At 41.1% G+C, this 22,287-nt stretch overlaps 1 protein-coding gene across 4 annotated transcripts in view; it reads right to left on the bottom strand.

The window, feature by feature from the left end:
• The window catches only part of LOC102223834 (RNA binding protein fox-1 homolog 2-like), a 67,317-nt gene that overhangs the window by 27,787 nt on the left and 17,243 nt on the right, over positions 1 to 22,287 (bottom strand). For all 4 annotated transcript variants that reach the window (XM_023349164.1, XM_023349161.1, XM_023349162.1 and 1 more), the window contains exon 3: positions 3,205 to 3,402. In XM_023349164.1, the coding sequence (XP_023204932.1) occupies positions 3,205 to 3,402 (198 nt within the window). The remainder of the gene's footprint in view (positions 1 to 3,204; positions 3,403 to 22,287) is intronic.

Genomic DNA, 22,287 nt, shown 5'->3' with positions numbered 1-22,287 from the left:
TCCGGAAATGCATTCCAAAATAGCTCAAATTCAGGCAGACTGGATGGACAGTGTCTGCAAACTCCAAAAATTTCTGTCTTAAAGGGGCGGCATTATGTGTTTTCTAGCTACATAGCGTAATTTTACAGCACAATCAAGTAACTATGTTACCTTCAGGTGTTATAAAAATGATGTGCTTATCAAAAATGACTTAAAAAGAAATTTTATTTCCTAATTTAACACCTTGAAATTGGGCGTCTGTCTCTTTAAAAAATCCTGCTCTTTCTGAAACTCTGCATTGAGGAAGTCATCACAACATGGCTGCTCTATTAACCCTTTAAAGTTTTTTAGAAGCGTTTCACTGAGAAGTAGTTCGTATAACGAGCTCAGCTGATGCATAATTCCACCAGGTGTTTGCTAATTGCTGCTGGCTAGTCTGAAGGAGCTGAGTGGGGGAGTCGTGGAAGTTCGGAAGCTTGGAAAGTGCAGCTCTTGGGAAGGAGCTTCGTCCTTGAAGGCGGAGCTAGGTCCACCCAGGTGTTTTGCGCAGCTGATTGGTTGCCACGGGAGATTAAAGGATTTCTCAAACATGCATAAAAGAATCAAAGCAACACTCCAGATGTGTTTTTGTTGAGGGAATAACATCATAACAAGATGTAAAGCTTAAAAAAGTAAATTTTATGCAACACTGCCCCTTTAAGCATCTTTTTTTTTTTTTTGCTGGTTTGAGGCTAAGGCCTCTAACAGGCATTTTATATTCTAAATTAAATTGTTTTGTCTGACTTGAATCTGATCACAGAAGCTAAATGAGTTAAATATTAGTGTGACGGTGAGGAGGCTTTCCAACATTGGGCTTTTAGCTCATCATCAAAAAGACGCTCAGAAAGGTCTGGGTCCCAAAATTACGACAAAGTATAAATCAATTCCAGCATGCCATTTTTATTAAGATGCAAATTAAAACCAATTCCTCCCCCCCTCTAAATCAAATCCCTCTTTTTATTCTTCAATTACAAATTGAGAGACCATTTCCTGTCATTAAATTTTTTTTAGATGAATGAGGAATAGTTTTTAATATAAATCTTCCAGTACCATTAATGCAATGATAGCTTTCCATGTTGGGCGAAACGCGAACATTTTGTTCTCGTCTGAACAAAGAACCTCCTGCCACATGTTTCTCACATCCTCTACATGCCCGGTGGTGAAAACAAGCAGGACTTTCTTTCAGCGATGGCCGTTCTTTATGGCACTTGTGCCTAAAAGGAAAGATAGTTAGCCGTCGTATCGACAGTGAATCCCAGCAGCTCCTCCAGAGTTACCATTAACTCTGATACATGCTGTCCTCACTCAGCTGCCAGTGCCGTAATCTTTCCAGAGTTCTGCATCTCACTGAAGTTCTCGTTTGACATGTCAAGAAACTGATCATCTTCACACCGTTGAGCATGAAAGCAGCGTTTATTTATATAGTAAACAATTCTGACACTGAAGCGCAGCACAAACCGGAGCTGCTTCAGATCTTTATGTGTGGATGTTTGTGAGTATACAGGGTGAAAAGCAATGTGCTGTGCTCCATAAACAAATTTCACTGAGCTCAAATAAAAAATTTAATAAAATGTAAAAAAAGATAGCAAATGAAAGCTGGCATCATGCAAACTGTGCATCTTTCAAATTAAAAGTGGTAGGCAGCTTGACTAATTAAAATAGAATTTTTTTTTTTTTTTTTTACCCCTCTATGGGGTCTTTTTGTGGGCTCTAGTGTCCCTTATATGACAGTGGGCTGACAGGAAACTGGGAAGGAGAGGGGGGAAGACATGCGGCAAATATCGTCGGGTCCGGGAGTCGAACCCGCGACGGCCGCGTCGAGGACTCAAGGCCTCCAAATATGGGTCACGCTGTCCACTACGCCACCACGGCACGCCCAATTAAAATAGAATTAATAATAATAATAATGACTTGAGGAAAATGGATCAGATTCCTCCTGCGAAGCAGCACATCTCAGTTATTTGCCGATGTCTGCATGTTAATACACTGAATGCTGAAACGCTGCTGATGTAACCTGAACCTGTTTCATCATATTACTGTCATCTGCTGTTAGCTTCCTAAAAAGCTCATTTATATCATTAAAGCTAAACTCGGCTCCAGCTGATGGGAAGGGCTATTAGATTTTAGCTTCTTTGGCAATAAAAATAAAACCCTCACTGCACGCCGCTCTAAGTAATTTGACTGTAATGCCATAAAATTACATTTTCATTCATTTGACCTACACAGATATCAGATAAAGTGACGAGCCCTGATCAAACAACCACTTATCCGCTGGTGAAACCCGGTGGTGGCGGCATCATGCTGTGGGGGATGCTGGAAGAAAGGAGGTTCATGTTCCAGCAGAGTAACGAACCTAAACATCCAGCCAGAGCGCCAACAGATCAAAGTGTATTCATGCACTAGAATGGCCCAGTCAAAGTACAGATTTAAATCCTGCAGTTTAAAAATCAAATATCCTTCCAGTCAAATACTTTGGGGGATAATGTGACAAAATGCACTAAGGTATATTAAAGTACATCCAAAATAAAAAAAAAAAATCAATTATGAAAAAGTCTTGGATTTTTTGTCACTCAAACAACAAAATTATTTTAGGAGTCGATTATTCTGACGATTAATCAATCGGAAGAAATTGGCAAATTTTACAGATTTTTCATTTAGTCACTGTAGTCTTTTCTAGACAATATTAGAAATGCATTAAAAGATGAATAATCTATTCATTTTTTAAATAAGAAAATAAACAATTTATTGCCTAAAATGCAAAAACATAGCTTTCCTCTAGTGAATTTGAACCCAGTGAAGTTAAAACAATGCTACTTGAGGAGTTCTGAGTAAAACATATTTACAGACAAAAGTGCATTTATCTTAAATGCAAATGTATATGTACATATATTTGTACAGTTTTGGGTTAATTCATGCTCCGAGTATGTTTTTTCAGCATACTCCAGTTAGTAATTAATTGATTACTATATTAGTTGACGATTATTTTAATAACCGATTAATCATGATTCATCCGATTAATCGTCTCCGCTCTAATCTATATAATATACGAGTTTCAGTGTCTCAAATGAGTGAGAAAAGGTATCCAACTCTTTCAAGGTGATATTAGTTTTGAGGGATGTACTTGTAATGGGATTAGGAAAACATTTGCTGTCCAATCTCACATATTATTAACGGAGGAGTCCTTACGTTGTTGTTGTTGGCTGTAGTCGTGGCTCCGTTAGCACCCGCTCCGACCTCCACTGCACTTTGGCCCGCGGCGGCAAACATGGCCCCCGGACCAAACTCCGTCCCCGGTAGGCCGTTTTGAGGAGGGGGAGGTGGGGGGAAGGTCGTAAAGGGCGGGGCTACTAAACCCTCCTGTCCGCCGGTTGAGTCCTGGGAGCCCTGTAGGATCAGGGAAGAGGGTGAGGCGGGAGGGGGGGAGATTGAGAGAAATTAACAATTATTCTCCGTTTACAGAGTGTAGGCAAAACGAGGAGGGGTAAAATTCTTGGCACCAAATGTCACACTCGCTCTCCATCCCTTCCCTTTATTCCCTGTGAATAATCCCCTCCCCCACCCTGTCTCTACACCTCCATATCTCTGACAGGCATGTGTTTTCAGTCAGCCAACCATGAAATATTTACAGCAAACCCATCTATTATTAAGAGTCACAAAATTTGATACAGTTTGAAATACAAAGATGTCTTTGGGGTGGATGGAGGTGAGGAGGGGGATCAAAAATAAAATATATATAATAAAATACAGCGACGCGTTCAAAGCCGCTGCTATGCTCTTGTTTCTGCGTTTTCCCGCTTGACTTTTAAAGCAGAAAATAACACCGCGGGCTAAATATACGTGTATCCTGTCAGCAGAGCTGCATCTGTATCTGCAGCTGGATGAGCTGTAGATTGCAGCAAAACCAATTTACCAGCGTGTGGTGACTCTGCACCGCTGCTAGACGAAATCATTTTTCACACCCAAGGGCATCTCGGACTGAGCTGTATGAGGGTAAGCTTTACAGTAAAGAAAGAGAAAGAAATGTTAATAGAGAACAAAAAGAAGAGGAGAAAAAGGCATTTTAAACCAGAAAAACAAAACAAAACCAAAAAGTTTTCTTAATAGTTAAGAGTCAACTTCATGTTACACAATCACACCAATAAAGAGCAACTTTAGGAGCCTACAGCCTTCACAGCAGTCAGATATTAATTTTGATTATGAATTATGAATAGAATTTAAGACTTGTATCACGATAGAAATGTGCAAAAATAAAATTGCAAATAAATGAAATGTACGAGTAGGAGAGCCAATAGCAAACGATAACATTGTCCAGCCAACTGGCGATCAATTTGCACTTACCCTCCGTATATGTAAAATATCTAGCTAACAAGCTAGCTAGCAATAATATATTAGCAGCTGGTTACAGGTAGCAACAATTGCTGAGTCACAGGATGCAGGAAAGATGTCTGAGCGCAACTCAAACTTTTGTGCAACATTAAAGTCCCGTGAGAAAAATTAAAACTACATAGAATATACGAGATTAAATAATCACAACAAAAATGTAAGACCTGTGATTAACACATTTCTTTTTCTTCAAAGTTTATTTAGCCCTCCTTATTTGGACCCCACAGGTTTTTTACTCTGTTTGCGGTCTGGCGGAATCACAATTATCCGGCGTGTGTTTTTGTGAGGTTTAGATTTTTTTTTAAAGGTTTTTTGGGTAATGAGAAAGGGGGAAGACATGTGACATGTGTCAAACCTGGGACAGCCAAGTCAAGGACTAAGTCCTCCATATATGGGTTATGCTTTACCCCTGCGCCACTACAGCACCCGCCAAGATCTTGTGTGTGTGTGTGTAGTTTCGGGTACTGACAGTCTGACGAACAACCCCTCGTTTCCCCACGCTCCTCCTACACGTTGCGCTAAGATTGCGAGAGGGTTAACCAGGATAAAAGTCCTTTAGATCAACAATCTCTTTTACAAGAGTGTCCTGACATTGCATTTAAGGGCAATTTATGTTCTGTCATGAATTCAAGACATTTAGGGCTATAGTTTTAGATACATGAATTTAAGACTTTTTATGGATGTTCAGAGACTGTGCATATTCCTACAGGAATGTGCTTATATCACACTCTACATTGTAAATAGAATCTTTGCTAACTAATCATAATGGTATATATAATGAATCAAATTCTGGTCCATTCCCGATGATCCCATGGTAATGTCATGTGAACCAGCGACTGGCCCTCTGCCATGAGTTGTATCTGGGCTGGCTGACGCCCGGAGACACTCCGTCTCCAGACAGCCTTTTTAATTAGCCGGAGTAACTAAGATGCCGCAACGCGACTGGGCTCTCCCTCTAATCCTATAGCCTGACAGTTCGCCGCTCTGCTGCAGTGATGGGCGCTCTGGCAGTAAGCAGGCAGCCGAGGCTAAAAGGCCCATCTGCAGCACAGACGGCTTCTGGGGCCTGGGCCCGACAGATAGGGGATGTCGCACAATCCGGACGAGCGAGAGATAGGAAGCGCTGGGGAAAAACCTGTGCTGCTGCATCTTATTGTACGTGCTTATTGTCACCAGCTGATGGAAACAAAGACAACAAATCTGTTCAAAGAGATAAATACAAAAGTAATTCGCTGAGCGCGACTCAGACTAGTCAGAAGACCAGGCTTCTGTAATTCCCTGGATGAGCGCACTTGTTAAGGCACGCGAGCTCGTGAGCGTGCGGTAGCCTGTATGAAGCCTAGCTCGGGGCTTCATTTCATACAGCACACAAAGTGCTGGGCAGAAGGAAGGAAAACAGGATGAATGAAATATTGAGTGGTGAAAAAAAAGAAAAAAGAGGAGGCTGAGTGCAGGGAGAGAAGTCTTTATTGACTGCGATTCTGCAATCTAGACTCTGATTATCTACTTGTATCCTGAGGCTGATTTAGTAGCGTGGGGTTCATTTTCTACACCGCCTTAAAGAAGTATTAACACCCCTCAAACTTTATTTCCCGCATTTTCTTCCCTTAAACGTATTTTGTTGAGATTTTATGCCACGATTGAAAAGTAAACTAGTTCAAATTAAGTCAAACTGGATGGAGAATGCCTAATTTTTTAAACTCTTGCAAAATCTGATTCAGAACCACACTATGACTGGGTCATTGTAACATGACTATATTTTGATACAAATCATTTTGTTGGAGCTCCGGCTGTCCCTTTGGAGGGTCTCAAGTCTTCTTGCCACTCTTACATAATGGCCAAATCTGAGGACTGCGTAACTAATAGTTCTAATGTTTACATAAGATTTTACCCTCGAGTAAAAACGCTACAGTTTTGCTGAGTTAACTAAACTATGTGTCGTTGTTTAAAGCAAATAACACATAGCAATTATTATATTTGTGCTGCTAATATTGCCGTTACGATTGGTGGTGGGCACTCTTCTGCTAATGCGGAGCTAACTTTCCGTATTGTGATTTCGATCACTTTTAAAAACAATTGGCGCACTTAGATTTCCCTATATGAATTTTTCCTGAATACATTTTTCCGGATAAGGTTTGGTTATCGACCGCTAAGAATTCTTCAAGTAGATAGACGTTTATGTTCATGCTCTTATTTTGAAGTGGGAGAAGTCAGTTCCATTTCCTCTCTTTTTTCACCAACAATTTCATACCAAAAAAAAACAAACAGTAGAGAACAACATGTAAACGTAAATACAATATCTAGGATGCATTTTAGAACATGTGAATTGTTTCAAAATTAAATTGGTCCTTGAGGGTTACAGTCTTTCAAGGGCAGATATCATTTGATTTGAAGTTAGTGCTTTAGCATTAGCTCAGTTGGAGTAGCACTTTAGTGTTAGTGTAATTAAAGTTTATAATTAGTGCTTTAACTAAGTTAACAGTGCCCACCACTGGCTACAATAATGTTGTAAACGACGTTAATTCCTACTATTTTGCTTAAGACAAGCGTAGAAAATCAGTTAGAAGAAAGTGAGATTTTTTCAAGAGTTTTGGAAGATTTATTTTAAAACAAATACACACAATACTAGAGGACTAAACCAAGACATGAGAGTTGTGGGGCTGGAGATGAGATTGCTTCTTGGTGTTTTGCTCTTCATGGAGGAACAGATTAAATCCTCAAGGAGCTGATATTAGCCGCCTAAAAAGCCTAGCTAAGAAACAGTTCCGTCTTTATTGCAGTAACGAGCCGTGCTCCTTCAGTTTCCATGCTGTGACTTTCCAAACAGCCTACTGTGTTGCTTCGGGCCAACAGAAATCAGACTGATTGTAGTTGCGCCGGGCAGGAACACTCCGTTCCCCACAAATCCTTCTCAAGAATCTTCTTTAAAAAAGACTTTAGAAATAGTTCGACTGAATATTTTAGAGTGTTTGAAACAGTGGTATGCCGTCGTACCTATAACTAACCCACACCTAGTCGACCCATTCTCCCACCGGAGGTGCGGATCTCACCAGCTCCTCCAGAGTTAGCTGGAGATTCAATTACATGCCGTTTTACCAACTAGGCGACAGGGATGGAAATTTAGCGTTTATGGTGATAAATTCCGTATTGTGATAAGAACTTTGATTTATCGTTTATTTCAATAAATTCCAATGAATGACTTTTTTTTTCTTTTTAAATGGTCCGTTTCGTCAAGATTTGTTGGGTTTTTTTAAACGTTTTTCTACAATGTTTGTTCAGTGAGAGCATGTGCAGGCTAGTGATACTAATCACAATTTTTTAATGTCACTGGTGTATTAAAGATGCAAATGGGAATGTTGAGCCGCATTTGTGTTTGTGTGACTATGATGCAGTCACAGCTACTACCTAAAAGAAAGTAGTAATGAAAATTATTCTTATCACTTTTATTATTGTTGCTACCAATAATTGCACAAAATATGGCAATAAAATGATACGTTCATATTGCCCATTTATTTAAGAATCAAAGTAAAGACAGCTGAATACAAATGCATAAAAAAAGCATATTCTTGTTTTCACTTCATAATTATAATTATACAAAACTTTGTGTTGGTTTAATTATATAAATTCCAGAGAAAATATAACACCAGAAATCTCTGTATCGCTGATCCACACATTTTTTTTAATGCTAAAATATCTTAATGCTTCTAAACCCAAAAGTACAAAATAGGGAAACTTTATTGTTCACTAATAGATGTCTAAATAGCCTAATGGTGTAATAATAATAATAATAATAATAATAACAATAATAATAATAATGAGACAGACTGAAATCAGCACAAGAGTTGCTGACTAAGGAGCTGCTTGCTTCCACATGGCACGATCATATGGTCTAACAGAAGAGGGAGAAAATGGAAAAAAAGACAAAAAAAAGTATGATGGGAATAATAAAAGTGAGGCCTAAGAGTGGGGCCATATAGGAAATGATGAGGCATTCCTTTTTGGAGTTACAGCTGGCCTGAAAACATTAACAACAACAAAAAAAACTTTCCGCTGTGAATTCTGACACTCTGAGATGTGATTTAAACAGACGGCACAAAAACCAAGCTGAGCCGATGTGACAGAGAAGATCACGTTATCAGGCGAAAGGTTATTTTCTGGCAACATGACACGGCCGTAACAAAAAGCAGAAATAAATAAATAGATAAAACGGAGGGGAAAGCACAGTCATTAAAGCACTCCACTCATGCACACACAGAAATGCGCAGCAGCTCGGCTACCTGTGACACCATATGGCTTTCCGCACACACAGAGCGAGGCGATGTGGGGGAGGGGGAGCCTTCTCCAGCCTCCAACTCCAGCCTCCTAAAGCGCAGACAGAACTGACAGCCACGTAGTGAAGCTGCTGAAGCTCATCAATCACAGTAATACATGATAATTAGACTAGTGGAACCGACTGCCGTCTGCAGAGAGAGAGCCGCTCTACTTATAGGTTCGGGTCCTGCGAACCGTCTCGTTTCTTCCTCTGCGGTTCCAGTAAGTGGTGTTTACCTTCATCTCCCATCTTCCTAACAAAACCCCCCAACCCAACCACCTCGACTCCCTTTGCTTGATGAAACCCAGGCGGTAATTTCTCCTGTAAACCACCAGCAGACACCATTACAGCTTACAGCTCCGTCTGCACTGCGATGTCCATCAAAGGACAGGCCACAGCCTATTTCCTTATATGGTCGTGTACGTGTGGGCCTTTCACCCCACCATTTGTTCCATTCAAAACAAACTAAATTTATTAATCAAATATGTCTGTGAGTATTTGGAAAAACCTTTCATACCCCCTGAAATTTGTCGTAATTGAACCACAAGCCTTAGTGCATTGGGACAGACCAACATAATGTTGGTGAACATTTGTCAAAAGGAAGGAAAACGCATGATTTTTTAAAAATTGCTTTGCACATAATAAATAAATACAAATCAGACAAGTGTGGTGTGCATTTACATTCACCTCTGATCTCATTTGAGCAGAAGGAAGGAAGGAAGGAAAGAAAGAGAGAAAGAAAGAAAGAAAGAAAGAAAGAAAGAAAGAAAGAAAGAAAGAAAGAAAGAAAGAAAGAAAGAAAGAAAGAAAGAAAACATAGAGAAAGAATAAAAAGACAAAACCAAAAAGAAAAAGATAGAAAAGAACAAACGATTGAACAAATGAAACAAACTAAAGAATGAACAAATGATTGAAAGAACAAATGAAAAAAGAAAAGATCAAATGACAAAACAAAAACAAAAGAATGAACAAACAAATAAAAGAACAAATCAAAGACCAAACAAAGAAAGAACAAGAGAAAGAGAGAAAGTAAAGAAGATAAAAAGAAAAAGAGAGAAAATGGTCAAAGGCCTCATCTGTATGCAGAGAGTAAATGTACGGCACTTGAAATATAATCATCCATTAAATCTCGAATCCAAGCGACTTTTGCACACATTGATGCTACAATGACTAAATGACATGAATCATCTGATGGAGCCTGAGATCATTTCCTGTGGAGGATAAGGAAACACTTCATTCTCTGGATGTGCAAAGCTGGTGGACAATAATACACCAAAAAAGAGCTGCAGATTTTAAAACCTTATCTTTTCTACTTCCTAACTTTTTTTATGTTAGTCTGCCATGAATCCAAATAAAGCACATTCAACTTTGTGGTAGTTTCCCAACCAATCCTGAATGAATCCAAGAGGCGTGAACACTTTTGTGAGGCACTGTAAACATATTTTATGTAGTTTTACAGCAGCATAGCACAGATGGTATAGTAAAAAATTTAATCAAATAAAACTTTCCCTACAATACACTGAACAATGAAAAGCCGAAAATGCAGAGTCAGGGTTTGGAGCCACTTTACAGAACTTTTAGTCGCACGCTGCGGCCGCCGCAGACCCGCATTTGTTCTCAATAGAACTGCTCATTTCAAGACTGGTGTTCTCCCTCTGGCGACAACTAATAACTCCCTGGGACCCCCAGGAGTCCCGTAGATTCACGTAGTCTCACACACAGGCTTCACATAGCCTCTGGGACTTTTCACTTTTCTTTTTATTTAAGATTTCGTCTGAGCTCGAAAACCCGACTGAAAGAAGCGTAAAGCTTGCGTGTGAATCGGAGACGTTCTGCCGTGACGTGTGAAACTGGAAGCTCATGACTCAAGCAAAGCGGCCGCTGTCGCTCGGCGCCAGCGGCTTTTGTGCGCCTGCTGAGATCTGTGACACGCGGCTCGTCGGTTATTGACAATTCTGATCATCGTCAGCGTCGGCGTCGTTATCATAATCAGAGGGACGGGGCTTTTCTTTATGCCACCCTGGGCAATGAAGCCTCAAAATACAAACCTGTGCCGATATTTAGATGATCCTGTTTCTGTTATAACCCTGTTCTATTATAGCTGAGACCTTTTGTTAAATAGAATAATATATTGAAAAATTAGTCCAAGATATTTTAAAGTATAAAGAGGAAAGTTTAATATAAATTATTGGTAGATAAATCAAGAGTGGTCAGGCTTTATATATGAAGCTGCAAGATTGTTTGGATTGACAGAAACCAGGTTGTCCACATAAAAGAATAGGGTTAATATTAATTAATGTATCAACTAGAGATGCGGCAATAAATCGACCCCAATTTCCTTAATTTTGGCCGATACTTGTGTCTGAAACCGATCTTATACACCAATCTTATTTGCCTCTGCAAAGGCCTGAAAATGCGCAGTTATCAATATCAACTTAGCCACTTTGTAGCTGTATTTAGTGACTTTTCAGACTAAAACAAAAAAACAAACAAAAAAAAACGGTATCTGTCAAAATCGGAATAGTTTCCACTTACATGATTTATTGATTTGTTTTTCCCTCTTTTCTCATTCCTTTCTTTCTACCAAAAACTAGATGACAAAAGTCTTCAGTCTTGTGCTTCGGTCTAAACTAGGCCCTTTTTTTGGAAGGACAATTTTGTTTACAGATACTTAACAGTGCATTTTATTCGTTGATTCTGTTTTGTTAATTTATTTCGGATATTTAAAATGTCTCCCAGTTCCAGTGTTAAATGCTAATCAGAATTTAAGTAAGTTTATTGATCTTTGGGAATGTGTTATTGCGTCATTATGCTATTACCGTTATGTTACAAGAAAATAGTCTCAAAACAACAATAATATTGTTTATCGCAATAACATCTGGGAGAGTTCATCATTTCAGAAAATCCGTTATTGTGACAGGCCTATAAACAACACATAAGTATTTAAAAATTATGAATTTAAGTAGGGGGTAGGAGGGAGATAACATGGACTACTGATCAGGATATGTCCTAAATCAATATATCAATTCATGTACGTCACTACCCATGAATGTATTGTAATTTGCATTAGTGGAAGAAAATTTTCCGTAGCAGATAGGGTATCAAATCTGGCTCCTACCCAGGGGCCTTTATCCTTACCCGGCCCTGGTCGCTTCTCTACGGTTTTTAGATGTTCCAGACATGCTGCTGGGCTGTTTGGACACACCTCTGTGTTCCACATCAACGCGCGGTGCGAGGCGACTTTCACACCTCACCTCCGACTGCACGCAGCTCGGGAGCCTGAGACGGCGGGCGCTCAGAGCGGCGCTAGCGTCGGACGGCGGGGAAGCGGTTAACCCAGAGGTGAAGAGGCTTCACACACTACATTAGGCCAGCGGTGCAGACAGCTCTGCTTTAACTGGGACTTCCAGGGTTAGACGGTACGAATCCCATTAATCTCATCCTGTGACTCTGTCCGGTGTGGTAGGTAGATGATTTGGCTCGGCATTAAGTGCTCCTGATTAAATCTCTGACTAAACTGATTTGTCACTTTGACAAATGTGCAGCACAGCTGGCTCAGAAATATAAATCTCCATGAGAGGGGTTATTTTAATGTAGTTTCTCATTTTCAAAAAAACAAAAAAGGGCTCAGAATGGAGGTTTTTGGTCTACTTGTGATTTCTTTATTTCTTTTTAAAGCTAGGCACATTCACGTTTAGATGGTCACTGCCAATATATGGACATCCAGGTTCAGTCTTCAGAGCGGTGCTGTCTAATTCATGTGCTACCTGCAGTTTGTGTTTGCTGGCATCGGCCTGATATGTGCCGACAGCAGGGCAGGTAGCCATTACAGCCCAGCAGGGACGGACGGGAGCACAAAGTTACATCCACCGGCCTGATGAGACCAGAGAATGGCCGCGCGTCTTTCATGTGAACTTTCTGACTTCACGTGACACAAAAGATAAATATGCGTATGACAGATATTTTTACAGCGGTCGGGGCTTGAAATGTCTGAATGTGGTTTCACTTCAGTGTATATTAGGAAAGACCGACAAAATGTTATCAATGTTTGTCAAAAGAAAGGAAAATCGGTTTTAAATCATTTTTAAACTGTTCTACAAATAAATAAATAAAAAAAATCTGGTGTGCATTTAAATTAACTTCTGGTTAATATTAATTAATCAAAAGTTAATGTAACTTATTTTCCTTCTTACTACTGAGAAGAAAGATGGAGAGAGAGAAAGAAAGAAGCAGAGAAAGAAGACAGAAATAGAGGAAGAGATGGATGGATGGATGGATGGATGGATGGATGGATGGATGGATGGATGGATGGATGGATGGATGGATGGATGGATGGATGGATGCGTAAATAGATGAACTGATGATAAACGGAAGTATGAATAGATACATAGATGGCCGAATAGACAATCCTTGGACAATCAAATGAATTGGGAACGAAGCCTGGAAAGAAATATCACTTCACTCTCTGTCATCTTTCCATACTAATGCAGACAGAGAAAATACTTTCTCCAGACAAAGCAGGATACCAGAGTGAAGTCTGAAGGCTTTCAACCTTTCTCATAAAAAGCAGTGAATCATGAAATCTTCTCTTTATTTGCTCTTTTATTTATTTTATTTCTCAACCCCCAACGCAACTGGTAAAACTGTGACTTCGATCTTCCGCAGATAAACTCACGGTTACTTCTATTCTCCAAATAACTCTGGTCGTCTCCAAACCTTCTGGAGACGGGCTGCCAAAAATAGAGGGAGAAAATTTGCAGAGCAGCGGCGTGGCTGGTGGAGTGTCACCTTCACAGCGCATTCCCACGCGGAACTACCCCCTCTACCCCTCATTACGAGCGCCATCCTCCATTTGCCGTCATTCTCGTCGGAGATGAATAATGTGTTTAGCTTAGAGCTGCACATGCTTGCAGGGATATCGAAAAAAACAACAACTGGAGAAACCAGAAAACTCTCCTGCAAGAGAGGCATTTAAATTGTGAGGATGGACCAGTATGTGTGCTGTTGAATATATAAAAACGCATAAGTGGTGTGTAAGGACGAAGAGGTGTTTGTTCAATACTTACGCAACACTCTATGTTTAGTATAGCTTTACAACTGAACGTCGACATCCAGCCGTTCAACTGCAGGATCGCTGTCAAGCTGACGAAGCACTCGAATCTGAACAAAAGTCCCAATAAAAACACACGCCGGGTCTTGGCCAGCACTGACGTGATGTCAAAACTTGAATCTTTTTCCCGTCAGTTAATGCAACACAGCTGGGGTACACAAGCGACACCCCACCCTTCAGTGTGGAAGCTGTTACTATAGGAGCACTCACTGTCTACGGGACTCAGGAATGTTGGCCATCTTTAGAAACCCTTAAGATTTAAGGTAAGATACAAAGTCTGCCAGGTATGGGGATGTTTCCGGGTCACAAAAGCATTATTTGTGGGAAAATTAAAGCTCGTTACATTTGGGTACGCAGATTAAGGTTTCACAAATCACAACCAGAGTTGTAAAGAAACTGTAATCAGTATTTAACTTTAGGTTTGTGTCATGGTTTTATGCTACATGTGTAACTCTAAGACGGCCCTGATGTCTAAAAAAGCTTGAATATGCTCCCTTGTTGTGGTTTTACTAATGAGTGAAAGATTCCATAAATTTTAAACAGTTTTAAATATTGAACATGGGTGCAGGTTTCTGGTCGATCACCCATGTTTCAAAAGCCTGACCTGCCGATTACGATCCCGGCCGAAAAAGATTTATTTTGTCTTTAATGTCGCTAAATATACTGACAAAGTCACAAAGTTGGCAACAGTTGGGGGAGGATTTTTGTTAAACGCACATGTGCAGACCTGACCTGGTCCGTAGATCCCTGGATAAAATCGGTTCCTCATTCAAATATCTGCCGATTGCGACCTCCTAAAAATGAAGGAAATTAGGTCAACTCATAATATCGAATAATCCAGAAAAAGATTGATTGGTGTACATACTTTTAGATTCTGGACTAAAGATGATCAAATCCAGCCTAGACTTACGGTAAGCTGTGAAATAATACTGTAGCTAATGTTGCTGGGAAGCTAAAAGCAGATACCGACTTCAGCTCTGTTAGCATGTAAACTTTGGAGCGATGCTAACTAGCCACGTAAGAAGCTTGAGCTCTATCTTCTTTTAAACATCACCATAAGAGCCTCAATCACACAGTTAAGCCAACAATTGTTCATATTATTGGCTGATTTAGAACAAACCTTTTTCATAATTGCTGGTCTGCTTTTTGCCTGTTTCAACTTGTGTTTAGAAAAGTTTATTTTTGTTAAAGAGGTGCTCTAGTTAGGATTGGCTGAGCCACTTCAATATGTTACAACAACTTCCATCAGATGAAATGTGTCGGTAATATTAAAAGATTACTTCAAACTTAGACTTTGCCAGGGTTACAGCATGAGTGGTTTTGGGTTTAACTGTCAAGCCAGTACATTTCCCTCTGGGGTTCTAGATAGCTGTTTGCCTTTCCCTCACTATAGGAAGACACAAGCTGACAGCTCCAAGACAACACTTTGGGAAGCAAATTTAAGATGGAAGAAAAATATCCTGGTACTTTAACATGGCTAATCTTGTCACAGCCTTAGCAAAACTCTTGTTTTACAAGCTCACACACAGTGTGACATCGTTTCTTTCTGTAGATTGAATTATTAATGACCAATAAAGGCTGGAAAGGCACAAAAAACAGGAATCAGCTAAATTCTGTTGATTGGCTAAAAAACAGGCTTAAATCAAAGATAGGTGGAAATGTTGGAGCGAAGTTCTTTAATAGTGGTATTTTTGTGCGCAGAAACCAGTGTGCCTCAGTACCTGCCTCTCTCAATCCAGTGCACAGATGGGCGTGCTGTGGTGGCGTAGGGAATAGAGAAGAGGAGTCGAACCCGCAGCCATCACGGGTTCGACTCCTGGACCCGGCGATATTTGCCGCATGTCTTCCCCCCTTTTCTTCCCCCTTCTCGTCAGCCTACTTTTGTATAAGTGACACTAGAGCCCACAAAAGACCCCTTCGGAGGGGAAAAAATAAAAATTAAAAAAATAATCCAGTGCACAGATGAAGGTTAAGCTGGTCGGACAGCTTGGATGACGACGGTAAAAAGAGAAAAATGCTGGACAAAACCTTTGCCTCTCACCGACATGATGTGGCGCACACAAACACGAGCGTGCGAAACACAACGTGACAGTGTGTGCAGTCAGCACGGAGAAAGCCTGCAGTATCAAAAGTAAATGTGCATGTCAACACATGCGGTTTTCAGCTGTCGCTACCTCGCATCCGTGCGCATTCCCCTCTTCTACCATCTCCATGCGATCCCAACAGCCGCCCGCCCTCGGGCCCAGAGGAAACCACGAGCGGAGAGCTGGACGTGCTGCAACAGGGCCAGAACGCAGCTCTCATCCTCAGGCTGTCTCTCAGCTAAAGTAGCACAGACACACCCACCATATGCTGAGAACACCCCCAGTACGCAACATCAACTGCATTACAATCTAGTATTTTGAGTCGGTTTTAGTGCTATACAGTGTTTTTACTCTGCCAGCTCAATGCAGATATGCAGCTTTTGCCCTCGTTTCGCCTCCACCGCAGTGACCCAACACGAAAATGTTTTATATTACAATAAAAGCGGAAAAGACGAAACAAAAACAAGAACTTGGAAGGCGTGATGAACAGGACTTGGCCAATTTTCAGCTTGATCAGAGGCGAATCTCAAAAATCCAATATTTTTCCAGTCACTGAATGCACCATACCAGCTGCTCACATCACTCTTTAAGGTGGGACGCCATTTCTCAGGCAAGACGACTACTTTTAAAATACGTTGTGGGGCAGTCAAAGCAGACAGCAAGAAACTTTATGTTTCAACATGCCACGACATGTTTGGTTCATTCTGGTTTTCAAGAGAGTTAGAAAGATTTTGAGCAGCTAGTAGGAACTCTGAATTAACTACAAAGCTGGTCAGTTTTATCCCTTTGATACGTCATGGAAGATGCTAGATTTGGAAATGCTCTTTTTTTTTTGCATTACATACACAGTAGACGGCTTCTTAAGTTTAGCTAGCTCTATTATCTGCGAACCGTGCTAATAGCTAATATAAGCTGCTACAAACATGGTTAAGAGGAAACAAATTTTGGCTGCTTTAGCAATGCTGGGTGCAGTGACGGCAGTGGATCCCCGCTTATTCACAGTTTGGTATTCGCTAAATTTCATAGTTTCTCCAAATTATTTGCAGAAACTACACTAGTCACAGATGTTTCGTATAGCTTCTCTAACATTTAAGAAAGAAATTTAAGCTTGGGAAGTTGAAATACCTATGCCAAATGTTACATGACATGCTACTGGTTGGCATTGGCAAAGCAGCCAATTCTGGAGTGCCGTTCATTTTCCTTGGAGCCGATTAGCTGTATCCCCAAGACCACAGATAAGGAAGACTATACATATTAGCTTCTATGTTAGTGCTAAGACAGTTTCCACTCTGTATATTTAAAGTATATTTGGTGTTTTAAGAATTAAAATGAACACTTATACGTGTCTTTAGATGGGGGCTGTAAGTATTTCCAGAGTTAAGCTATTTGTGGACAGCAATGGTCCTTGATCTTGGGATTCACTGTGACCACTAATTTATTACGCTAAAGGTAAATTAGTCACTGTTTTATTGTGACTGATGTGACATGCCATTTGCTTCCAACATAAATGACCACTCAGCAAGAAAGCTATAAAAACATTTTGTTCTATTCAGATTTCTTCCAAAGTGATAGTTCTTTAAGAGAAATCTGAATCAGTTAAAACCTTCATAGGCAGGTCAATGCTTTACAAAAAAAGTGTCACAAATTGGCTGCAAAATTCTGAACACTGCATCCTGAACTATAGAAAAACAAGGAAAGCAATCAGCAATAATCGGTTGCAGGGTGTTATACAAGGAGAGAACAGCAGAGCTGCAGGGACAAGCCCTGCTGTTGGTCTGAAACTCTGCCAACTATCTGACAGAGGCCTCACCTGGGCCAAGACACAGCAAAGCAGAGAGGGGCAGTACCGTAAACGGTACAGCCAATTACCTCAACACGAAGCCAAACCAAACTCAGAGGAAATAACCATTAGTGTCTCTGCAGCTCAGCCTTGCATCGACGGACACGTGCGAGAGCTAGTTTACGAAAACACGCTCTGCCGAAGGAGTGAACTTACCGGGAGCAGAGCTGGGTAGTACAGCCCCATCATCGTCTGATCTACAGGAAGAACCGCTGACCAGCTCTCCACTATCCCGGCGCTTCCTCCCTCTCCTTCCCTTTGCGTCTCTTCTCCTCTTCCTCGTACTCCTCCACCTCTCCTGCGCCTGTGCCCCAGGACCATGAGCTGAAGATGGCTTCAGTCCACGTCTGTCTCGCACGTTTAAATTCTCCCTAGTTCACTCTCCACCTCCCCTGCTCCCCCTTCGTCTTAAACCGGCTTCCCTTCTTCCCACTTCTCCGGCGCGCAAGCTCCGTCTGCCTGTCACTCTCAACCTCTCTTCTCCTCGTCTCGGCGGCCCGGCCGCTCTGATCCCCCTTGGGCCTTTCCGTCTCTCTCCTCCTGCCAGGCTGAGTCTCTTCTCTCCTCCTCTCTCTCTCTTCTCTTCGCTCCGAGGCTGTCATTCACATGCTCGCGTTACACGTCTTGCTGCTCCCCCCTTCTGGCTCCCTCTTGTTCCCGCCCCTCTTTTTAAAAACTTTCCCTCCCTTTCCGTCTCAGTGCCTCCTATCCATCAAAGCATCCATCCCTCCATGCAGCCACTTAAACCCTCCGTCTCCGGATGGAGTCAGAACGTTGTTGTTGGTGCCGCTTCAAGCCTCTTCAGGGAGAAGAAACGGGAAAGGAAGAAGATGTTGTCTTCCATCCACGCAGTGGCTGCCTGAGAGAACAGAATGCGACCCCCACTGCATTGCAGCTTTTTTTTTTTTGATGATTTATTTATTGCATGGCAGGCTGTCAGCTGCAAAAAAGCAGTGGTAGGTAGGCCAGAAGAGAAACTAAGCTGCGTGGGTAGGCTCCTAGATCACCATCTCTCCCTCTCTTTCTCTCTCCTGCAGCTGTCCAACTGAGCTCCAATTCCAGAACCTGGAGCTTCCGAGCTGAACGTGAATCTGTATTTCGCTGCATTGCGCCTTTTTTTTCACCCCCTTCTGGCTCAGGTCCGCCACTTTCCAACACTGCATTGTTAGGAGGCGCTTAATTTGCAGAGATGGGAGTGCAGTTCCTTGCGCTGCACTTTCATATGGGAGGGACTGAACTCTGCGGAGAAAAAAAAAAAAAAGCCCTGATGCCAAACATTCAGGCATCTGCTGAGTCTGGCTAGAAACTGAGTCCGGAGGGATGAAAGGGAAGGGAAAGATACGTGGTGCTGGAGATGTAGAGGGGGTCATTTTTATTTATTTATTCTTTAAAAAAAGGTTAGCTGGACTAGAGTAGGGGTGCAGTGGATGTGAGCGAGAGATAACGGGATAGGGAGATAAGTGGATAAAGGGCTGGCTGGAGAAAAAGAGCGAGGGATGACGGGATTAGAGCTGTAAGTGAGGAGGATGAGAGGATGAATGGGGGATGATCCTGGGATTAAGTCCACAGGCTGGACGCAGCAATAAACACATGCGTACAGTGTACACACAGATGTGCTTTGATTGGATTCAGGCTGGTGCACCTTGGCTGGCAAAACAAAGCCTACGACCACCAGTCATTCAGAGCGAAGAATGCAAAAAGTTCCCCATTACAGCTTTGGACTTTGTCTCAATATTTCAGATCCTCAAACTAATTAGGCTACGAGACGAAAAGTTAGTAGACACAAAGTGACATTTTCTGATTAAGATTTAATAAAGATAAAGGGAAACAAGCTATTTGGACCAACTTGGTTCTGTGTGTAGAAGGAAGTGTCCGGTCATCGGTTTGTGCTGAAGCAGACTTGGGTTATGCAGTCGGACAATGATCAAAAAGCACACCTGAGTCAACCTCAACAAAAAAAACCAAAGGTTTCCATGTGCCCTAGTCAAAGTCCGAGCTTAAATAAGAGTGAGACACTGTGATATGACCTTAAAAAGACTTTGCGAGCTTGAAAATCCTCCAATGTGGTTGACATAAAATAATTAAATAAAGAAAAAAGGGCCAACATTTCTCCACAGTGTATGTTATCACAAACATTTGATAGCAGCTGCTTTTGCAAGAGCAGCACAAACCAGCTATCAGGTTCAGGGAGTATTTGTTTTATTATTAGTTTTGGCATTGGATCAGGTGAGTCTGGAAAGCTTTGGCCCACTGAAAGCAGCCTTTTATTAATGTATACGGATTATCTTTGACATTAAAACTGGTTTGATAGGTGACTGAAGCAAAAATGAGGGATTTATGATATAGCTGCACATTGGTACAACAGTATAGGTATTTTAGGTAGTGGTATTGGTCCGATAAGTAAAAGTTGGTCGATATTAATAACAGATGTTTATTTCCATTTTGTTGCCGTTTATGTTGGGGGTTGGTCATGTGATAGTGATGCATCGTGGGATAGTGGGGTGTTTAACTGAAGCTGAGAAGTGCGATTGTTTTCTCAGGGTAGGCAAATGTGTGATATGTATATCAGCACATATTGGTTATCGACGGCAATATTAACATCGGGTATCGGTATCGGCCAAGATTTTCACATCACATAAAACAAATCTCTAAGGGGGAAAATATTTGTGCACATAAACCGTACGATGCTGACCATTCTGAGGTAAAATCAACATACTTTTTGAAGCACCGCAACAGTAACGACTTCAAATCGTAAAACATTGCAATGGGCCGCCTAAATGAATGCATAACACACAGAGAGGCAAGCAGCAGGGACCCACACGAGCTTGTCACCGTTTAACACTTTGATATTGACACAGGCAGACCTGCAGGCAGCTCAAACAAGCATACATATTACAGGACAGGAGCTCGACGAAGACAAATGTACTGCTGCCGCGGCGCGAGAGGCCCAATCTTCCCAAGCTAGGCTCGGCTAACTCCATTTGCATGATAACCAGCAGCCAGCGTGCTTGAGGGTAAAATATATTAACAGGAGTTACTTTCTAAATCATTTATAGCGCAATTCCAGAAGTGTGTGTTGGTTCTCAATGTGAAAGATGACTAACAGAGTTCTGAATGTGCTTCGGACTGGCCGGGGTTGTCAGGCTGGGTGCTTGTTTTGCAAGCAGATGAAGCTCCAGGTGCTTTGTTGGTGCGTTTTTAGCACTTTGCAACAAACCGAAAATGGGCTTTTGAGATTTTATGAGACCAACATAATGTGTTTAATTATGAAGTGGAGGGAGAATGAGTCATGGTTTTTAAGGTTTTTTTGGCAAAAAAATAAAGTCTGGAAAAATATGGTGTGTGTTTTTATTTGGTGCCCTTCTGAGCTTGGACTCTGCAGAGCCACGTTTTGAATCTGAAAGTCTCCTGGGGTTTGGCTCGATCAGATTTACACGTCTTTAGGTCAATTTGTTTGCCTTTTTGACGGTTGGAGATCATCTGAACAGCATTTTGACACAGAATGAATATTGGATTTAGGTCTGGACTTTGACTGGGCCATTCTAACTCATGACTATTCTTTGATCTAACCTACTCCACTGTAGCTCTACCTGTATGGTCAGGACTGCCATCCTGGTTAGGGTTCACTTCAAACCTTTTCCGAAGTTTCATGTATGGGTGCACCAATAAATCAGCCCTGATTTCCTTAATTTTGGAAGATCGGGAATGATACTTAGTGACTTTGTCGCTACATTTAGCAACTTTTTGGTTTTGGTCTAAGTTGGAATCAGTAGGTCAGACTTTTAAAAGATCGTGATCGTCCAGAAACCTGCAATCGGTGCACCCTCAGTTTCACGCCAGAATCGTTCTGCATTTAGCCTCAACGGTACCACTTTACAATACGGCTATCATCAAAGAAGGATAATAAATAGTTCATAGATATGTTATTAATTCATCTCTAAAAGCTTTAGAAATCATTAATAAAGGGTGAGGAGACAAAACGACTGGTTTCTTGCCAAATAGTGAGGTAAATGTGTTCGCCTACATATTTTTATCTAAAGTTGTTACACTAAACATTGTAAGCACAGTAAGCACTTGTAAATGCAATTTTGTTAGCATATAGTCTCTCTCTCCCCTTTAATTAATGCATAATAAGCAGGTATTAATGATTTATAATGTATCCATAGATCAGTTCTCTATATACTAAATATTGGCGATCTGTAAGGGGAGCCTTATTGTAAAGTGGTACTGTCTCAACTGCAATCCTATCAATTCTGAAAAAAGGCATTCCCACAGCCTAATGCTGCCACCACCATATTTTAGCCAGGGGATGGCGAGTTCATGCCATTGGTTGGACTTTATTTTATTTAGGGAAGTCACCGTTAAGGGATTTTATTTCTAAACAAAGACCCATTTTTTGGTTATAAAGAGACACAATATCAAAAGATTGAACAGATTTGTAAAGTACTGTAAGCTTTACTTTAAATAACTCGCTTCTGTGTCTCTTCCAGCTCTGTCTTGTCATCTTTTTTCTTTTTTTTAACGCCTTTTATTCCTCTTT

Source organism: Xiphophorus maculatus, chromosome 16 (assembly GCF_002775205.1).
Source record: "Xiphophorus maculatus strain JP 163 A chromosome 16, X_maculatus-5.0-male, whole genome shotgun sequence".
Taxonomy (NCBI): Eukaryota; Metazoa; Chordata; class Actinopteri; order Cyprinodontiformes; family Poeciliidae; genus Xiphophorus; species Xiphophorus maculatus.
Note: the sequence above shows the minus strand (reverse complement) of the source record. Positions and strands in the feature narration are given on the sequence as shown.